General features: G+C 34.5%; 1 protein-coding gene across 5 annotated transcripts in view; it reads right to left on the reverse strand.

The window, feature by feature from the left end:
• TTC29 (tetratricopeptide repeat domain 29) overlaps nt 1–18,090 on the reverse strand; it is a 323,750-nt gene that overhangs the window by 110,144 nt on the left and 195,516 nt on the right. For 4 of the 5 annotated variants that reach the window (XM_037830766.1, XM_037830769.1, XM_037830768.1 and 1 more), the window contains 3 exons: nt 17,996–18,087; nt 9,712–9,835; nt 3,105–3,333 (listed from right to left, as the gene is read on the reverse strand). In XM_037830766.1, coding sequence (XP_037686694.1) covers nt 3,105–3,333; nt 9,712–9,835; nt 17,996–18,087 — 445 coding nt within the window. Of the gene's footprint in view, nt 1–1,104; nt 1,162–3,104; nt 3,334–9,711; nt 9,836–17,995; nt 18,088–18,090 lie in introns of those variants that run through there. The other variant, XM_037830770.1, reaches the window with a different exon arrangement.

Consider the following 18,090-nt stretch of genomic DNA (forward strand, 5'->3'; position numbering starts at 1 on the left):
TTTTAATTCAACATATGTTTACTTGGTATCTAGTAGATGTCAGACATTGTGCCTTCTTTTGTAGGGAATATAAAAAAAATCAGGATTTGTTTTCAAGAGACTTACACTCTAATCGTGCAGGTAAGGCAATTATAGAAATGGCTATATTATAACAGAATGTGGCAAATGAAAAGTGCTTGGCAAGAAATGAAAGTTATTCAAAGTCAGAACAGAAAGAAGAGAACAGATTTAAGTGGGAGGTGATCAGGTAAGGTTTCAGCATTTGAGAAGGACATTGCAAGATGGGTGAGAGTTCACGGAGTGGGGCTGAAGCTGGAAGTAAGGCAGTAATAAGATATGTTGGGTGTGTATGTGGGTCGGGGGAAGGAAAGCGGTCATAAAAGATCAAGACGCCTGTTTTGAACTTGTAGGCTTGGGGAGCTGATGAAAACTTATATGCAGAGCAAAGACAAAGTGTTGGGCTTTCAGACATCTTTTGAAGCATTTTAAAAGCAATTTAAAATTTTGGAAAAAAAATCAGGTTTTGGTGTTCTTTGAACTAAAAATACATCTATGTAAGCACATAGGTGTGTTCGATAATGACCACAGGTTTTATTTCCAAATAGAACTTTCCCCGAAATACTTTAAACATGACAGCAGGAGTATGTCAATTAACCTCTCATTAATAGTTGAGTTCAAAAAAGACTATTTTTCATTTTTACAATGATGTAGCTCATCCATAAAAGTGACCACCCCATCTCCTTTAGCTAGTTGTTTTTTTAATTCAGTTTTATTGAGATATATTCACATACCCTACAGTGTACAATCCACACACAATATCCACAGTGTACAAACAGTTGTGTACCATTATATAGTTGTGTGTTGATCACCACAATTTTTGAACATTTCCATTACTCCAAAAAAATAAAAATAAGATTAAAAATACAAGTAAAAAAAAAACACCCAAAACATCCCATCCTCTCTATTATTCATTTAATTTTTGTTCCCATTTTTCTACTCATCTGTCCATACACTGGATAAAAGGAGTGTGAGTCACAAGGTTTTCACAATCACACAGTCACACTGTGTAAGCTACGTAGTTGTACAATTTTCCTCAAGAATCAAGGCTACAGGGTTGCATTTCCACAGTTCCAAGTACTTCCTTCTAGCTATTCCAATACACTAAAAATGAAAAAGGGATATTTTTATAACACATAAGAATAGTCTCCAGAATGACCTCTCGACTCCATTTGAAATCTCTCTAGCTATTTGTTTTTAATGGACTATTTTGATTCTAATTCTTTAAAAGAAAAAGACCATTACATATAGGAAAAAGTAGAATTAAGAGAAATTACTATCAAATACTTTCTAAATTAATATTCAAACTCATATTGAACAAAAAAATTGGAAAATTAGCTACCATCAGAAAAGTAAGTATATAATACAAACTAGCACCTATCAATGGATTTCTAATCTGGGTCAAATGAATCAGAAAGGGGATATAATTTTATAACATTCTGAAGAATTTAATCTTCCCCATTTTGCCTATGAATAGCTGAGATTTACTGTCTGTGTAATATTTGGATATACATTTTTTGGTCCTGCTTCCTAGGTCCATTAGAACAAAGCAAGTCCTTCAAAAAAAATGAGATAAAATATAAAACGAATATAAAAATGAAATAACTTTATAGCATAAAGAAAATCAAAATAGATTTTTTAAAATAAAAAGCTTCAGAAGGGATTGCAACAAATAGATACATGATTCTGATCAGAAACTAGCTTTTTGAGGAATTTTATTTCATAATTATCGCTGTGATAGTTAGAGTTTATCCAATAGAAGTTTGAAAATGTGAGTAGCTCAGCTGATCCTTCACCAAGACCTTTATGAGAAGAAGTAATCTAATAGATGGACATTTACTCTGCTTTATCTCCTGCCATTCTGGGCAGAAGAAGTGAGACCCTCAAGGGTTGTTAAATCCAGAACTACAGAATGAAGTACCAAATATACAAGAACAGATCAACATCCTAAAATAGTTGGGAGAAATATTACCTAAAAGTTGTTAGCTAATAGTTAACTACAAATTTTGAACACACTGAAATTCAATATGCCTCCTGGTTTTGCAGATTTTTTGTACATGTTGTTTCCTATTCTTGCACATTTATTTGGAAAGAGATCTTTGTTTTATAAGTAGAGGAAAGAGGGACCCAATGGGTGAAGAGTAAATGGTATTCTACTGGCCTAAGTGTTGTATTCCTTTGTACTTAACTTACCATTAGATGATGATTTTATGCTATGACAGGCTGGGGAATAAATACCAAAACAGATTGTTGTTTTTTCTATTACTTAAGGGAAAAAAAAGTTACAATCAAATAGGAAATGTTTCTTCTCATTACAAAAGTTTTGCTGCATGATTCCATTTGAATTATCAGAAAATGTTGAAAATATTTTCCTTTAAAAAGTTCGATTTAAAAATAATTATGTAACCTAAAGATTAATGATAGGCAGTACTTAAAAAAAAAAAATCCTATTCTAAAGTTCTTAACTGGGGATGACAGCCTAACCAAGTTGACTCTTAAAACCATTATATCTCCTTTAGTTATTTGTTTTTAATTGGTTATTTTGATTTTAATTTTCCACAAGGAAAAGTAAAATTAAGAGCAATTACCTATCAAACATTTTTCTAAATTAATATTCAAATTCAAACTGAACAAAAAAAATTGCAGAATTATCTAGCATTGGAAGATTATATAATACAAATTAGCATCTCCTGGCTCTTGCTCTTGTCAATAAGGTATGACTGAAGTTTTTAAAGCACATAGACTTAGTTCACATTCTTTACAGCCAATGGGTGCGCATTGTTGAATATTAAGATAATTGAAAAAATAGCATGAGAATGGTGATTTAGCAAGTTGAACAAATCATTGCAGCCATTTTTGCTTTCCTTAAATACTAAAGATAAAATATAATATGAAATTACATCCAACCTTCATATAGTAATACATAAAAAGTTAAAACTATTAATAAAATTAAAGTCAAGAAGGTTGGATAAATCTTTACAAGGACAATTCTTTAACCATTAAGAATGATGTAATAGCTAAACTGTTTCAAAAAATCAATGACTTACCAATAAGTGGATCAGGTGCTATGTCACTTCTACTCTCTTTCCATGACAGCAAGTAGTCAAGGCTGGTGAAATCTGCAACTTCTATATAGTTATTAACTGTCAGCATCAACTGATGAGCTTTTGCTATTCCATAATGAACTTTTGTTTCGTCCATCAGAGGCATGTTCATTAGCTCGCTTGTTGTGTCAAAAGCTTGTTGGAAGTATTCAGATGCTCTGCTATAGACTCCCTAAAAATGTAATAGAAATAAATTTTTTCTTAATTTTTTTATTTCACCATTTCACATGTCCATCCATCTACCTTCGTACCACCCATGCTGATCTTTCAACAGCTGTCCCAGTTTCATCTTCAGTAAGAAAGGGATGGCAAGTAGGCTCTGTATTTGAGCTGAAATCAAGGTGTCAGCCAGGCTTGACTGAAGAATCTATTTCTAAGCTCATATGTGTTGTTGGCAGAATTCATTTCCTTGTGGATGCAAGACTAATGCCTTTTTGCTGCTGTTGGCTAGATGCTGTCTCAGAACCTAAATGCCTCCCACAGTGCTTTGCCACGGAGGCTTCTTTAACATGGCTGCTTGCTTGCTTCATCAATCCAATAAAAGAATCTCAAGTTCCAGTCTGCTAAGATGGCGTCTCATATAATCTCATGTCATCACAGGAGTGACAGCCCATCAACTCTGCCATATTCTATTGGTTAGAAGCAAGTCACAGATCCCACTTGGACTGGAAGGGATTGGATCATACATGGGCATGGATGCCAGGAGGCAAGGCCACTGGGGGTCACGTTACGGTCTGTCCACTACCCTGATCTCAGGTGAAGATTATTGCCTGAAGTTTTCTATATCTCAAATATAAGAATTTACTAGACAACAGTCAACCATTTCTAGAACTAGAGGACCTCATAGTAGGGAACTAAATGAATTAAATGAACTATGGTCTCAATCTGCAAAATGGTTGACTACCATAGAAGACTTTTGTTCAAGGCCATGAAATATAACTTTACTCTTTACAAAGTATTATTCATCACTCTTTAATCCATTAAAATAATGATGTTTACACCCCCCCTCCCCAAAGATACCAGTTAGACTTGTCCTGTTGGACATCAAAGATACAGACAAAATATATGAAAAATATATGATGAGGCCAAACTTTGCTATTTTTTGGAGCCAAAGATGTATAAATATCTAAATAATTATTGTTCCATTTACACTTCTGAGCTGTAGGCTATTTATTGTTTTAGGTGACAGTCTTAATTAGGAGTCATAAATAAACGGATATATATATTTGAATTTCCAGATTTGTTTTTAAAAATATATTATTGTGTTAAAATTAACTCATTCATCTATCCATTCATTCATGGGGCAACCATAATGTGCCAGACACTATGTCAGATTGTGGCAATTTAGCAGCAGTGAATGGAGATTACAGTGAAGTCGGTGAATTTACTACCAGTGGAAGTATTAATATGCCTAAAACTGAGATTAGATTTTATTTAACAAGTGCTCTTTTTCTTTTTTTAACTTTTTTTTACATTAGAGAAGTTATAGGTTTACAGAAAAAAATCATGCATAAAATACAGATTTCCCATTTACCGCTCCATTATCAACACCTTCCATTATTGTGGTACATTTGTTATAATTCATGAAAGAACATTTTTATAATTGTACCATTAACTACAGTCCATTGTTTACAATAGGATTCACTGTGTTGTACAGTCCTGTTGTTGCTATTTTTAATTTTAGTCTAGTAACATATATACAACCTAAAATGTCCCCAATTAATGTTCTTTTCTTTTTGAAAATAGGAGACCTACAATTGGACAATTATTCTTCCCTGCCCTTATTGTACCCAGTATTCAGCCTTTAGACACACACTCAGACACACACACACACACACACACACACACACACACAAACACACAATTCCCATAACTGGTTTCTCTAGTTTAAAAACTATTAGGGAAAGACAACATTAATTTTTCCCAGATGCAGCTATTTTATATATACCATTTTGGAATGAGATTTTATTCATATATATTGTACTTCCAGACTTTTAATTCTTAAAGAGTATAATATCTAAATTTAATTCCTCTCTAGAGGTTCTGTCCAAACTTCAACAGTTTATTTTTGTTATCAATTAATTCTTACTTCAGCATAAAATTCTGAAGAGTCCAGTAATTAATCCTGGAAGTCTTAAATACAAATTTGAAATACACAAATGAAGTATATACCTCAGAGGTGCATCTAATTGGAAGAGACAACTTAACTTAATGTTATAAATATCACTGACCAGCATTCGTTAGATAATTCCAGGACAGGATCTTGATGACATCATAGACTTTGAAACAAAGCTTGAATTATTACATTTGAACATAGAATTTTCATGCATTATTCTAATTTTTATCAGATTTCTCAGTCCTGACCATTTCCTACCCAGTTTTCCTACTATTTAATGTTGGAAATACCATCTTTTTAACTATGTGACTATTCTATGATCTTATTAGAAGAGATCTCGTAAAAGACCTGTACATAGTTATTTTTCCTAAAACATACTCATTTGACCATTTACATTAATTATATTCAATTAACAGTCCATGAGGAGATCATATCAGGAGGGTGGGATTGGTGCCCCATCTTCCATAATTATATAGTAAAAGGTAAACTAATTAGGATTAAGGATATTTTTTAAATGTGCTAACTTTAATTGTAAAAACATTATAATTATAGAAAACAGTAGCTCCAATGTTTTTCTAGGGACAGTTCTGTATTTTTTGTCTTGTACTATTATTTTTTTTGAAATTATTATTAAGAATAAAATATATACAGAATTTTTGTTTAGGTTGAAAAAGTTTTGGTGGTGGTGATAGTACAATATTATGCATGCAATTAGTATCACTGAATTGCATGCATTGAAAGTGGTTAAAATGGGAAATTTTGTATTGTACATACATTAGCATAATACATTATTAAAAAAAAGAGAATACAATTATAATACATTGAATGTGTAATATGAAAGTAGAAAAGATAGGATGAGGGCAGTTGTAGAAGACCTTGAAAGCTAGGTTGAAGAGTAGCAGAAATACTAGATTTTCTTTTTAAGATTCAGGACATATTTTTTAATTGCTCAAATATTGTACAAAAATGAAGTAAAAGTTTCAAATTTCAAAAATGATAGAAAAAGTTGGTTACAAATTAATTAAATTAATTAAAATGGTATAAAATTGGTTATAGATTTATTGATTGGTTCAATGAATACACATATTTTGGCTCACCAACTCTGTGCTAGGTACTCTTCTAGGCACTGAGAATAAAATAATAAAGTAGATATGGCTCCTGCTCTTGTTAGGCTTACATTCTAGCCAAATTAAACAGGAACAACCAGAAAAAAAAATCGTAAACAAGAAAACTATCAGGTAAGTACTACAAGGATACTTAAAGTTATATGAAGAGTGACCTTGTGACCACTTTTTTTGTGTGTGACTACTTTTGATTGAATTGCCAAGGGAAGACTTCTCTGGAGAAGTGGTAATTATCTGAGATCTGAATGACAAGAGATGGGAGAGCATGCCAGGCAGAACACTCTGGTTTAGGGAAATGGCCTGAGGCAAGAATCAACTTGGCATGTTTGAAGAACTCCACAAAAGTCAGTTTGGCTCAGATAAGAGAAGAGTGGGAGGCAGTGAGGTCAGAGATACAGGCTTGGGCCACCTCATAGAGAATATTTCAGGATTTATACTTGTATTCTAAGAGGAATGGAAAATAATGGAAGGATTCCAAGCAGAGAAGTAACATGAGTTCATTTACATTTTAAAAGGATTACTTTGGCCCCTGTGTGGAGACTGGACTTTAGGAGGAAAGAGCATATGCAGGGGATTGGGTTAGGAGGTTACCACAGTAGTCCAGGTGAGAAAATACAGTGCTGTGAACAGATGTGGAGACAGCAGCAGAAGCAAAGAGAGAATGGATGAATTTGGATTATGCTTTGGGGGCATAATGGTCAGGGTTTTCCTCTGGATTGGATATGGAGCAGGGAGGAGAGAATAATCAAGGGAAATTCAGATTTTTAGCTTGAGCGACTGGGTTGATGATAATGGTGCCATTTCTTAAAATGAGGAAGACTGGGATGGAGCAGGTTAAGGGAGGGGTGTTATCAGTTGTATTCAGGCCATGTTAAATGTGAGATGTCTATTAGACATCCAGTGGAGAGACCAAGTAGGAAGTTGGCTTTACAAATCTGGTGTCCCAAGGAGAGGTGGCAGTTGGAGATAAGTTTGGAGTCATCGGCATACGAGTGGTATTTAAAGCCATGGACCCGGGTGAGGTCATATGAGGGGACTGAGAAGGGAAGATGTCAAGTAGGCAGTGGGATATGGGTCTGGAGTTGAGAGGAGAGGTGTGAGCTTAAGATATTGAAAAGCTAAGCGTTATTGTGTACCCAACATGTGCTAGAAATCCTACCAAGTACCATGCATATTTCTAATCCTTATAAAACTATGTTTCAAGGTATCTTGTTATTGACATTTGAAAGATGAAGGAACTGAGAGTTAAAGAATTAACCTTTGTTTTGAGGTCTATGATGTCATAAAGATCCTGATATGGTATCATCTACATAATACCAGTTACTAATTATGGGGTACTAATACTAATTATATATCACACTAATAACTAATTATATAGTATTCTCTAGTAATTATATGGTATTATTTAGTTAATTTATTTATTTAGTTAATTTAGTTAATTTATTAGTTAATTATTTAGTTATTTATTTAGTTAATACTTTAATTATTTAGTTAATACTAATAATTCTAATTAAGTATTAATACTTGTACTTAATACTAATTATCAGTTATTTATTATATTAAAATATAAAGAAGCACTAAGGTGTATAAATCAACTTGATAATTAAAGATAGCATGAAAACCTGGAATCCTCCAAATTTTAAACATTAGAATATGCATAAACTGATAAAAGTTAACTTTCAGCTGTTGGCATAGATTTGGATATTATGTCATGTGTGGCAGCCCCTGGCCTGAACAAAACAGAACTTGGTGCACAGCAGTCTGCGTGACCTAGGCAGCTAATGTTTAACCTATCATCTTTGCAAGTCAGTAAAGAGAAAAAGGATAAATTGTAACTTTAAACAGGAAGTAAGCAGGAGGTGAGAAACTCTTGGTCTTACAAAAGAGCAAGAATGTTAATCTACTCTAGCTGCTTCCTGGCCCCCAAGTGTTACCATTCTTGTGGTTATTTACAAAGCCCCATTCTATAATTCTTTCATTTCTGCACCACCCCACATCAGAGGATGCTCTTCCACCCTTAGGAATGTCTTTGTCTTAAACCCTTATAACTGGCTTGCTGTCCTCTTTCAATTGCGTGGCCAACTTCCCTGTGAAAGTAGTACCTGTGTGCAGAGAAAAAAGCTGTTTGATTTCTGCTGATTTCTGCCTCCCTGTGAGTAAGTCCCAAATAAAGTTCATGTTTCAGAAAATGCTCAGCATCTTCTTTGGTTTTTTGACTGGCAAAGCCCCCTCGGGCTGTGACAGTCATGTCGCTAGTCTTCAGGTATTAAACTATTTTTTTAGGAATTAAAATCAGAAAATAAAACAGAGATGCAAACTCTTGGCAAAAATATTAAGAAAATCAAAATTTAAAAGTATCCCTCAGAAGGGTTCATTCAGTTATTTTCCTTATGATTTCTGTAATTTGGAACATATAGGGTGGTACTAAACATTCATGCTACAGGAAAAGACTGCATTTGGGGCATTGTCCAGTGGTAGGGTCAGACAATTTGTGCTTTTTTTCCACTTCAGTTTTGAAGAACAATCCTTTTAAAAAGTAACATATTTTTTTTAGAAATGTCAAGTCTGCCGCTGTAGGATAAGCAACCCCACTAGATGGTAAGCTGTCTGAGAGCATGGGCCTTGTCTCTTTTTCACCACTCTATCTTGCAAAGGAAACAAAAGCAAATACAAAACGAACAAGGAAACAAGAAAACAAGAGAAAGAAGTCAACAGAGGCAGAGAGCACAGCACAGCAATGCGGCGCAGCAGAGCACATGGCAGGGAGGAAGACCTGGGTGCATCTGGGGCAACAGATGGAGGGGGAGGCAAAAGAGAGGAAACAAAGTGAGGGAGACCCCAGGCAGAGGGAGAGGACAACTGAGAATGAGAGAGAAGAAAGGGGAGGGAGACAGTGGAGCCAGAGGTGGGTAAGGGAGGGGAGAGAAGGGAGAGGGTGAGAGTGTCAGAAGGGGGTGGCACTTAGGATGTGAGTCATGGGAGAGCAAGAGAGAGGCACAGAGAAGAGGAAAGAAATGAGACACCCTTTCTGAAGGCACTTTTTCCCACAGCAGGAACTAAAGATTAAGCTTCATTCATTTTATTTAATTTCAAACTCAATTTTCTTAACAAAAACCTAAATAATTCTGAAATCATCAAAATAACTTTTATAGCAAGTAATAAAATGCTGTAGTGATTAAGCATATGAGTCCAGGGTAGGAACTCTGGCCATTCTCTATAAGATATTGTGGGAAGGTGAGGATCAAATGAGAATAGAATTTTTAAAACTGCAAATTTCTCCCTCTAAAATCAGGAAACACATTATACTCACTTTTCCATTGTAAATGTCCCCAAGCATTGTACTTGCTCTAGCAATGTCTAAGTTTTGGAAATTGTTTCTTGCAATTTTCAGAACTTTTTTCAAGTACTTAATTGCTTCCATTGTCTCTCCTTGGCTGGAATAAATAAAATTAAAATAAAATGATTGGAATATCAACTCAATGTCACAGTGAAGAGAAGGTATTTTGTGCCTTTGTTTTTAGAAAATGCAACATGGTTATCAGATTAATGCGATTTGAAGTGTAAATGTCAAATTAATAAATATGTGACTTGACTTTGAGGGAACATACAGGAGTTAAAACTTAAAAAATCTTTTAAATTCTCATGTGCTGCTGGTGGGGAATGTAAAATGGTGCAACTGCTATGGAAAACAGTTTGGCGGTACCTCAAAAAGTTAAAGACACGATTGCCATATGATGCAGCAATTCGTCTCTTAGGTATATGCCCAAGAGAGATGGAAACATATGTCCACATAAAAACCTGTACACAAATATTTATGGAACCATTATTCATAATAGCTCCAAAGAGGAAGCAACCCAAATGTCTATCAGCTGATGAATGGATAAACAAAATGTGGTATATACATACCACGGAATATTATTAAGATATAAAAAGGAATGAAGTTCTGATACATGCTACAACACGGGATGAAGCTTGAAATCATGCTACGTGAAAGAAACCAGTTACAAGAGGACAAATATTCTATGATTCCATTTATATGGACTGTCCAAAATAGGCAGATCCATACAGATGGAAAATAGATTAGTGGGTGCCTGAGGCTGGGGATTGGGGAGAATAGGGAGTAAATGCTAATGGGCACGGACTTTCTTTTTGGAGTGCAAATGTTCTGAAATCAGATAGTGGTGATGGTGGCACAACTTTGTGAATATACTAAAAACTACTGAATTGTACACTTTAAAAGGGCAAATTTTATATGGTATGTGAATTATATCTTAATAAAGCTAATTTTAAAAAATAACCTTTAAAAAGTTTATAAAAAATGAATATTATCCTGCTAGCTTCCCTCAGCAGTGAGATCTTAGCTGTCACTAAATTCACTTGTGCATGTGTTATATATTCTGACAAAATACCCTGAAAGACATACAATTTCTAGCTGACTGCCTGACATTCATACATATATATATATATATTTATTTTATTTTATTTTATTTTATTTTATTTTATTTTTATTAGAGAAGTTGTAGGTTTACAGAAAAATCATGACCTCCATCTATTTTTGAATGAAGGAATGGTTGAAAATTTGAGAAGAGAAACACTTACGTAGTACACATGACAGACAAAGCATATGGGTAAATTGTGACAACAGTCATTTGGATGTTTGAAGTCCATGACTGTAAATTCCTGTCTCCAGGATATTTCTGGAAGGTCAAGAAAGCTTTGAGAATCTGTTAAGTGCCCTAGAATACGTTAGTAGCTGGAGAACATGGCCCTGCCCTTAAAGAATTTCACTGTCAATTTGGAGAGATTAAATATATGAAAACATACATGGGATTAACTGTGTTGGGCTATATGAATTATATATAGTGCTTTGACGGTTGGAGCACATCATTTGAGCATCTCCACAAGATTAAGTCTATTGTCTGAGAGGTACCTTTGGTCTTATAAGGGAGATAAAGGAATTGGTAGCCCCAATCTAATGAATATAATGGTGATCTTGAAGGATCTATATAAATTTCAAAAGTTGTAATAATATGTATTGTGAGAAACATTGGTGAATTTTAAGCTGCAGGAAATGCTTAGGTGCTTGTAGATTCACAGGCCCTTTGCTTTAATCCACGCTCACCCAGGGTCTTCGACATAGAGGTTGAGAGTCACTGCTGTGAACCATCCTCTCTTTTTCAAAATGTTTTTCCCTCTCTAGCATCTGGTGTTTTCATCCAGCCTCTATTTGTCTCACTCCTCTCACCACTTTTCCTGTCTCTATCACTAACTGACTCTGAGGCCTCTGCCCATCCACAGTTGGCTCTTTTCCAGAGTTCTGTCCTGGGCATTCCTCTTCTCTCTGCCTACATGCTCACTAGGAGCAATTTCACAGACTACAACAGGATGACCTAGCTCCTTAATGCAGATGTATGGAAAATCCATATTTCTAGCCCTGATTTTTTTCCCCTCTCCTTCAGATGTGTATTTCTAATTGCCCAGACATAGTTAGCATGCAGAGAAGCACAGTCCCCTCCAATGGCAACCTTTCTAAGACGCCATCTAACAATGAAGTTGGCGGCATTTTTGGAATGTCTCTTTAGGGGAAACCCTTTAGAGTATGTTGTTATTATGCATTCATAAATAATTTAATGAATTTTGAGAAATAAATGGGGTTATCCATAGAGATTATTCACTGTGTTTTCTAAATGTGATTCCAAATTCTTTCGTCTCTTTCCAAAGATTGAGCCCACCTCTCAAACATGAGGTACTGCAGTTGGGGCTATTCAAAAGAATATGTCATAAGCTCAGAAAGCATTTTCAAAGAAGTGCATTTTAAACATGGAGAGCAGGATTAGAGGTATCAATTTTTATAACCTCTAAAGATTTGAAGAGGACAACATTCATTTGTATATATAAACGGTGGTATTTTTGTGAAAATAAGTTAGTTTACTTGACACAGCATCCTAGGATGGATATTAGAAAATCCTAGGTTTGAATACCAGCTTAGCCTCTTGACTAAACAGCTTTGATTATATGTGTACTCTTTCTCAGCTTCAGTTTTCTCATTTTAAATATGGCTATAAATAGATGAGAGATGCGAAATTATATATCTGTTTATCTATCTATTTAATCTAATCTAATCTATCATCTGGCAATATGGCAGAGATTCGATAACAGCTATTAACTCTCAGTGAAATAAAAGGCTATCATGTCCACAACTCTCTATACGATATTGTCTACCATGAGCAGAGAAGAAAATTCAGTCTAGTCAAGCATTACTTTTTGAATTTCTTTCATTAGGCAATGAATTAAATGCCAAAATTTGAAAGTACACTGTGTGAAACAGCCATATAAAGTCTTGGTGGCAGGGTCAAAGAACTAACATTTTTTTCTTTAGATATCAAATACCATTAAATATGTTCTTTTTCTCTTTCTTATTGGTAAAGGAATGCTCCACCACATCAGAAATAAAATGGAATTTTGTGTTCCTGAGATTGTAAACACTGCTTTTTATGATTGTCTTCACTTTTTCACAAAAAATTATGAATAATCTTCTTATACATTTAACATAGCTCAATTATCAGAAAAGTTATGAATTGTTTGAGGCATTTTTCAAATGTATGCATGGCTAGAATTAATTGGAGCAAAACAACATTGAGAGTTATGCTCATTACTTTAACTTAAAGATTTGTTTTGTGGAACAACTAATGCGGTATTGAGAGAGCTTGAGAGTATAAATATATTAATAAATGAAATACTATTTAGAATTTTGAGCAAGTGTGTGGATATTGTTTAATCAAATTAATAACTTTCGAAGCTCTTTTCTGAACTGTAATGTTCAAGAAAAAATTGATGAAAAAAAGAAAAAAATAGACTTTTTTGCATATCACTTTAAAACCATAGGGAACATTTTTTTTTAGCTAAAATGGATTTACTGAAGCTCATTTATGTTCATAATCCTAAAAGTTGATATATTTTAGTGGAAGCACATTTTGGATTAGATTTGGCCTGCTGAGGATTGTTAAATCACAACAAACACAAACAAACAAACAAAAAAAGCAAGTTCCGTGAACAAGAAATCCAAATTGTATAAATAAAACCACTGCTAGGCAAGTCAAGTTGCTTTTGGTCCAGAGGAGCAAGAGATCTCTAATACATCCAAAATCATCTGTAACTTGGTCTAACAAATAATGCTGCAGAAAAAGTCTTTCTACCAGAAATTATATACCTCCTGCATATATATAGCTACAGTTCCACAGCCAGCAAAGATGTTAATACAGCCTCTAAATATAAACATTACATGTTGATTAAAAGGCTTCCAAATTTAAAAGTTAGCAATAGATGTAGAAGTCAATCTTCCTTTTGAAGGGAAAAAATCAAATATTTTCTTACAGAGAGGCTACAGATTACTTGTGTAAGCTAAAGGATAAGGTTAAAATGTTAAACAAATATTAATTCCAGTTTTCTATATGCAGTGCACAGGTGCAACTTGAACAGCATATTATATGGTATAATCATTAAATTCATTCAACCAGAACTTAGAGAGTTAAAAACATATATTCTGAGGAACAGGACTCCTTGGTCCAAAGAATGAGAATGAAACAGTGCAGAATATTTGTGTTATCAAGGTGATTCCAGTTTCCAACTGGGAAAACAGGACTGTTAACACCCATATCCCCTGACAACTGTCCAATTATGTGTATCACACTTGGCCTACTGTTTGCAGTAGAAGTAATCAATAAAGGATGTGGTTGAGTGAACATAGATTTTGGTTGAACCAATGCATGAAAACTTAATCATTTACTCAAAGAGAAGAAATCAAATAGGGCAGGGATGAAACAGCCACTAAGGGGTTTGTTGATTGTGCCACCAAGTTTGTGGACCACAGATGAAAGTAATAAAGCAAATGGAATCAGTGACAGGAGAAAATGTAAAAAGCCATTCTTAATTTAATGAATTAATAGAAATGTTTTGATGTATTTCTTTTTGGTCATTTTTAGGAAATTTCTTATCAAAGGCTGGATGTTCCATTTTAAAGAATCTATGAAAATTACTAGGGCATGTCATTTCTCTCAAGCAAGAAGAAATTAATTTTCAGCTATAACAGAAAGGTAATTTTCACACTTGAAACTTTGTACTGATTGATTTAAAGATCTCCACTGTGGAAAGTTTTCTAGGAAATAATTTAACCTTAGTTTGCAAGAAAATTTACAGTTGGTATGGAGTAAACCCAGAGATGAGCTAGATGTGACCAAGTGTCTTGAACAGCTCTTGTTTTCGTGATTTTTTTTGCCTAGCTTCTTTTTAAAAGTCATCATGATTATGTTCAAGAGTTGTGATAGTTATCTAAGTAACTGAGCACAAAAAACAATGCTGGAAGGAAAATGGCGGGGTTATTTCCTCTGTATTTACCCAAATTGACTGTTCATATACAAATCATATTTATTTGAAAATCTCTCAACAAACTTTCTCTTTGTTTCATGGACCATAATTCTGGTTTGAGAAAATCCTTGCTTTGATACTGTGTTAAAAGGCAATTGTTGTGATCCTTTTAGATATCGACTTTTTTTTCACTAGCATCCCAAGTAGGGATAAAAAGATATTACAAATGCTTATTTTATATTATGCTGCTTAAATGCCTGTGCAATTAAAATTATTCATACAAACAGCAAAAATTAAACAAACAAACAAACCTGGTCACCATTAAAACCTTCATCAATAACTCTGCTAAGTTATTGGGTCTGGGTCTAGCATTACCAGATGGGTGACTCTGTATTACCTAGTCCTCAGTCTTGAGGGACTGTGGCATTTTTTCAATTGAAGACTCAGTATAAATTTTTATAACCATTTTAGAAGCTTCCAGCCTTAGAGCTTATTCACCTTTCATGTACGCTCAGCTGATGGCCTTAGATACACACTTATCCTAGACATGGCTATCCTCTTCCATTTCCTTTAAAGAGATAAAATATGTTTATGGAGGTAGGGCTACCATTAGTGAAACTTGTGCAATTGCACAGGTTAGGAAAAAGAGATTTAGAGGTGATGCTAAGCTTCAAATGCAGCTTGATTTATTTCTCAGCCACCATCACTATAATTTCCTCTTTTTTGACTGGGTTCTATTTCTTACATGTTGTGGCTGACCTGAGAAGGACAGTTTAGGACAATGAAAAGGATATATATCTGGAGCAATAGCGAAGAACATAAAGACTTCGAAGTCAAAATTTCTAAAAATGACTATAAAATCTGTCAAAACAATACCAGTAATTAGCTCATTTGATTTAATAAGACTGCTCATACATCCACAGTGCTGCTGCCTTCCTGCTTAGAATTTTTGGTTTTGAAACATCTGGCTACCAATAGATCATATTCTCAAAGTTATTTTCTACTAAGTGCAAAAGAATATCTTGAGGTTTGACATGCACCCGAACACTTCTTCATAACCATCACCAACAGCGTAACATGGTAGATTTGGATTGGAAATCTTGCTATGGCCTTGGGACACTTTTTCCCTGTGACCCGAGAAGCAACTCCTGTACTCTCTTGTGCATTACATAACATTGTAAAATTAAGAACCCATGTCTACCGTACACATCATTGATGGCCTTACTGTTATTTTAGTAGACAGGGATTCTTTCATTTGGCATAAAAGTGAGATGGAGATGAATCTTCTTGCTCCTTTATATGTTTGCCCTGAGGCAGGTTGCTAGGCTGTTGAGTGTTGGAACAGAATCTCCCATTACCCTACCAAAGACACACCCTGCTTAATCATATACCAAATATACCTGTGTTCTTCCCAACTCCTAAATCCCAAACAATTCTTAAGCAGCCGAATGAAAACATTAGATTGTCTGTTTTTGTTGCCAAAATTTACCAGATTATGGTTCAACCCTCCCCTGTATAGACCAGGAATTCAAATCCTGAGGCAGAAGCTAAAATATTTCAGATGAGATACAAGTTTAACAGGTGAGAATTATTTGAAGACAGCCTCTTGTCTCCAAGGTTCAAAAATAATTACAAAGATTATCAGAAAACAAGAGGGCATTCCAACACTTGTTTTGTCCTGTGACATAGTACGTGCTCAATAAATGATTTTTAAAAGAAAATATGTTTCCCTGGAGTTTTATCTCTTTAGTTTTGTTAGGACGCAATGGAAATGTCATTTTGTAGAAATTATTTTATAAGCATGCTTTAAGGGATGTACTTATTTCACTATACAGGCTTAGGCCAGGTCTGCCACTCCTAAGCAACACAATGAATCAAACAATTTCCTACTGATTTGGGGCAGAGTTAACAGTAAAGTAAAATAATTTAATAATCACAGGAGGGCTTTTGTTCATGTCAAAATGAACTGACCAAACGAACACAGAGCTGGTTTGTTCCAAATAGACATTAAATTGAATGCTTATTAATCTCACATTCCAATGTCTGCTTCTTCCTGATTGTTATATGGAAAGTAAAAGTTTTAAGGGCTAGCTGGGCTGCTCTTCCACTGACTATTACCACACTATATTTAGAAGGACCGAAATAGCCCCTGGTTACTTGGAGTCCCTGTGCTTAGCTCTGCCTCCCTTGAGTACGTTTCCACACTCTCCTTATCCATATATCTGTGTCCCTAAATTAGTTACCTAGTGATGACAGTATTTTATTTGATATTTTGCAGGCACCTCTCACTGATGTTAGTATTTTAAGCAATAATTATTATATTGGCAACAGTGCTTATTAGATAACGATGATTCCACTTTCAGTTTGCTGGGCATTTAATGTTTTAAGTACTTTTCAAATAACAATATTACCTTTTAAAACATCAATCCATGTGTATTTATAACTGAATAACAAATGGGAAGAAATTAGAATTTAGGTTTTACACAATCTATATCTATTATTATTATTGTTATTATTTAAAAAGCGATATCTCAGATATAAGATGACATATCAAAAACCAAGGCTTTACCTTCAAGAATTTTTCAGTCTCCTTCTATCCTGGCTTAAATCATAATGGAACTATGTAATTCAGATGAGTAAATGGAGTACTCAAAAATCACGACACAAAGCAGAAAGGGCAAATACTAGATTTACCATGGGAAAATATGTATCAGAAGCTGTTCATGTATACTTTAAAACTTTTCTGTCTTAAATAAGATAATGGGAATTTTTTTTTTTGAACCCAGTTGTTTATCCAGAGTTGCTCAAAGGGCAGATGTCTTAATGGAAGAAGCACGATTGAACCATAAATGGAAACTTTTCTCAAAGAAGAGATCTGGAAAGGTTATGGTGAGCCACAGTTACTGAAGCGTACTATGTATTTCTGTGCTCTCTGCTTTTTTAACCTGTGAGATGTGACCTGATTTTTCCCTGTTACCAAGGTCATCTCTACACTTACGGAAAACCAAAAAGAAAATAATACAAAGGAAGAATAGACAAGGAAGAGTTTAGATGCATATTTTAAAATACCTTAATGGTTTAGAATAACTTACGATGAAAGTGTCACTTAAGAAGGGCACTGCTTAAAATTTAAGCAGGCAGTAATGGAAAGCGACAGACCTCAAACAATTTAAGTCTTTCACAGCTGAGTGAATTCACAGTGACAGCAAGGCGAGGCTGTGCTAACCTACCTCTGCAGGGCCTTGGCCATTGCTTCATAGGCTTTCCCCAGGCTGAGGTCGTCCTCCAGGTCTGTAGAGATTTTTATGTAACTGTTCAGGACCTA

Source organism: Choloepus didactylus, chromosome 3 (genome assembly GCF_015220235.1).
Source record: "Choloepus didactylus isolate mChoDid1 chromosome 3, mChoDid1.pri, whole genome shotgun sequence".
NCBI lineage: Eukaryota > Metazoa > Chordata > Mammalia > Pilosa > Megalonychidae > Choloepus > Choloepus didactylus.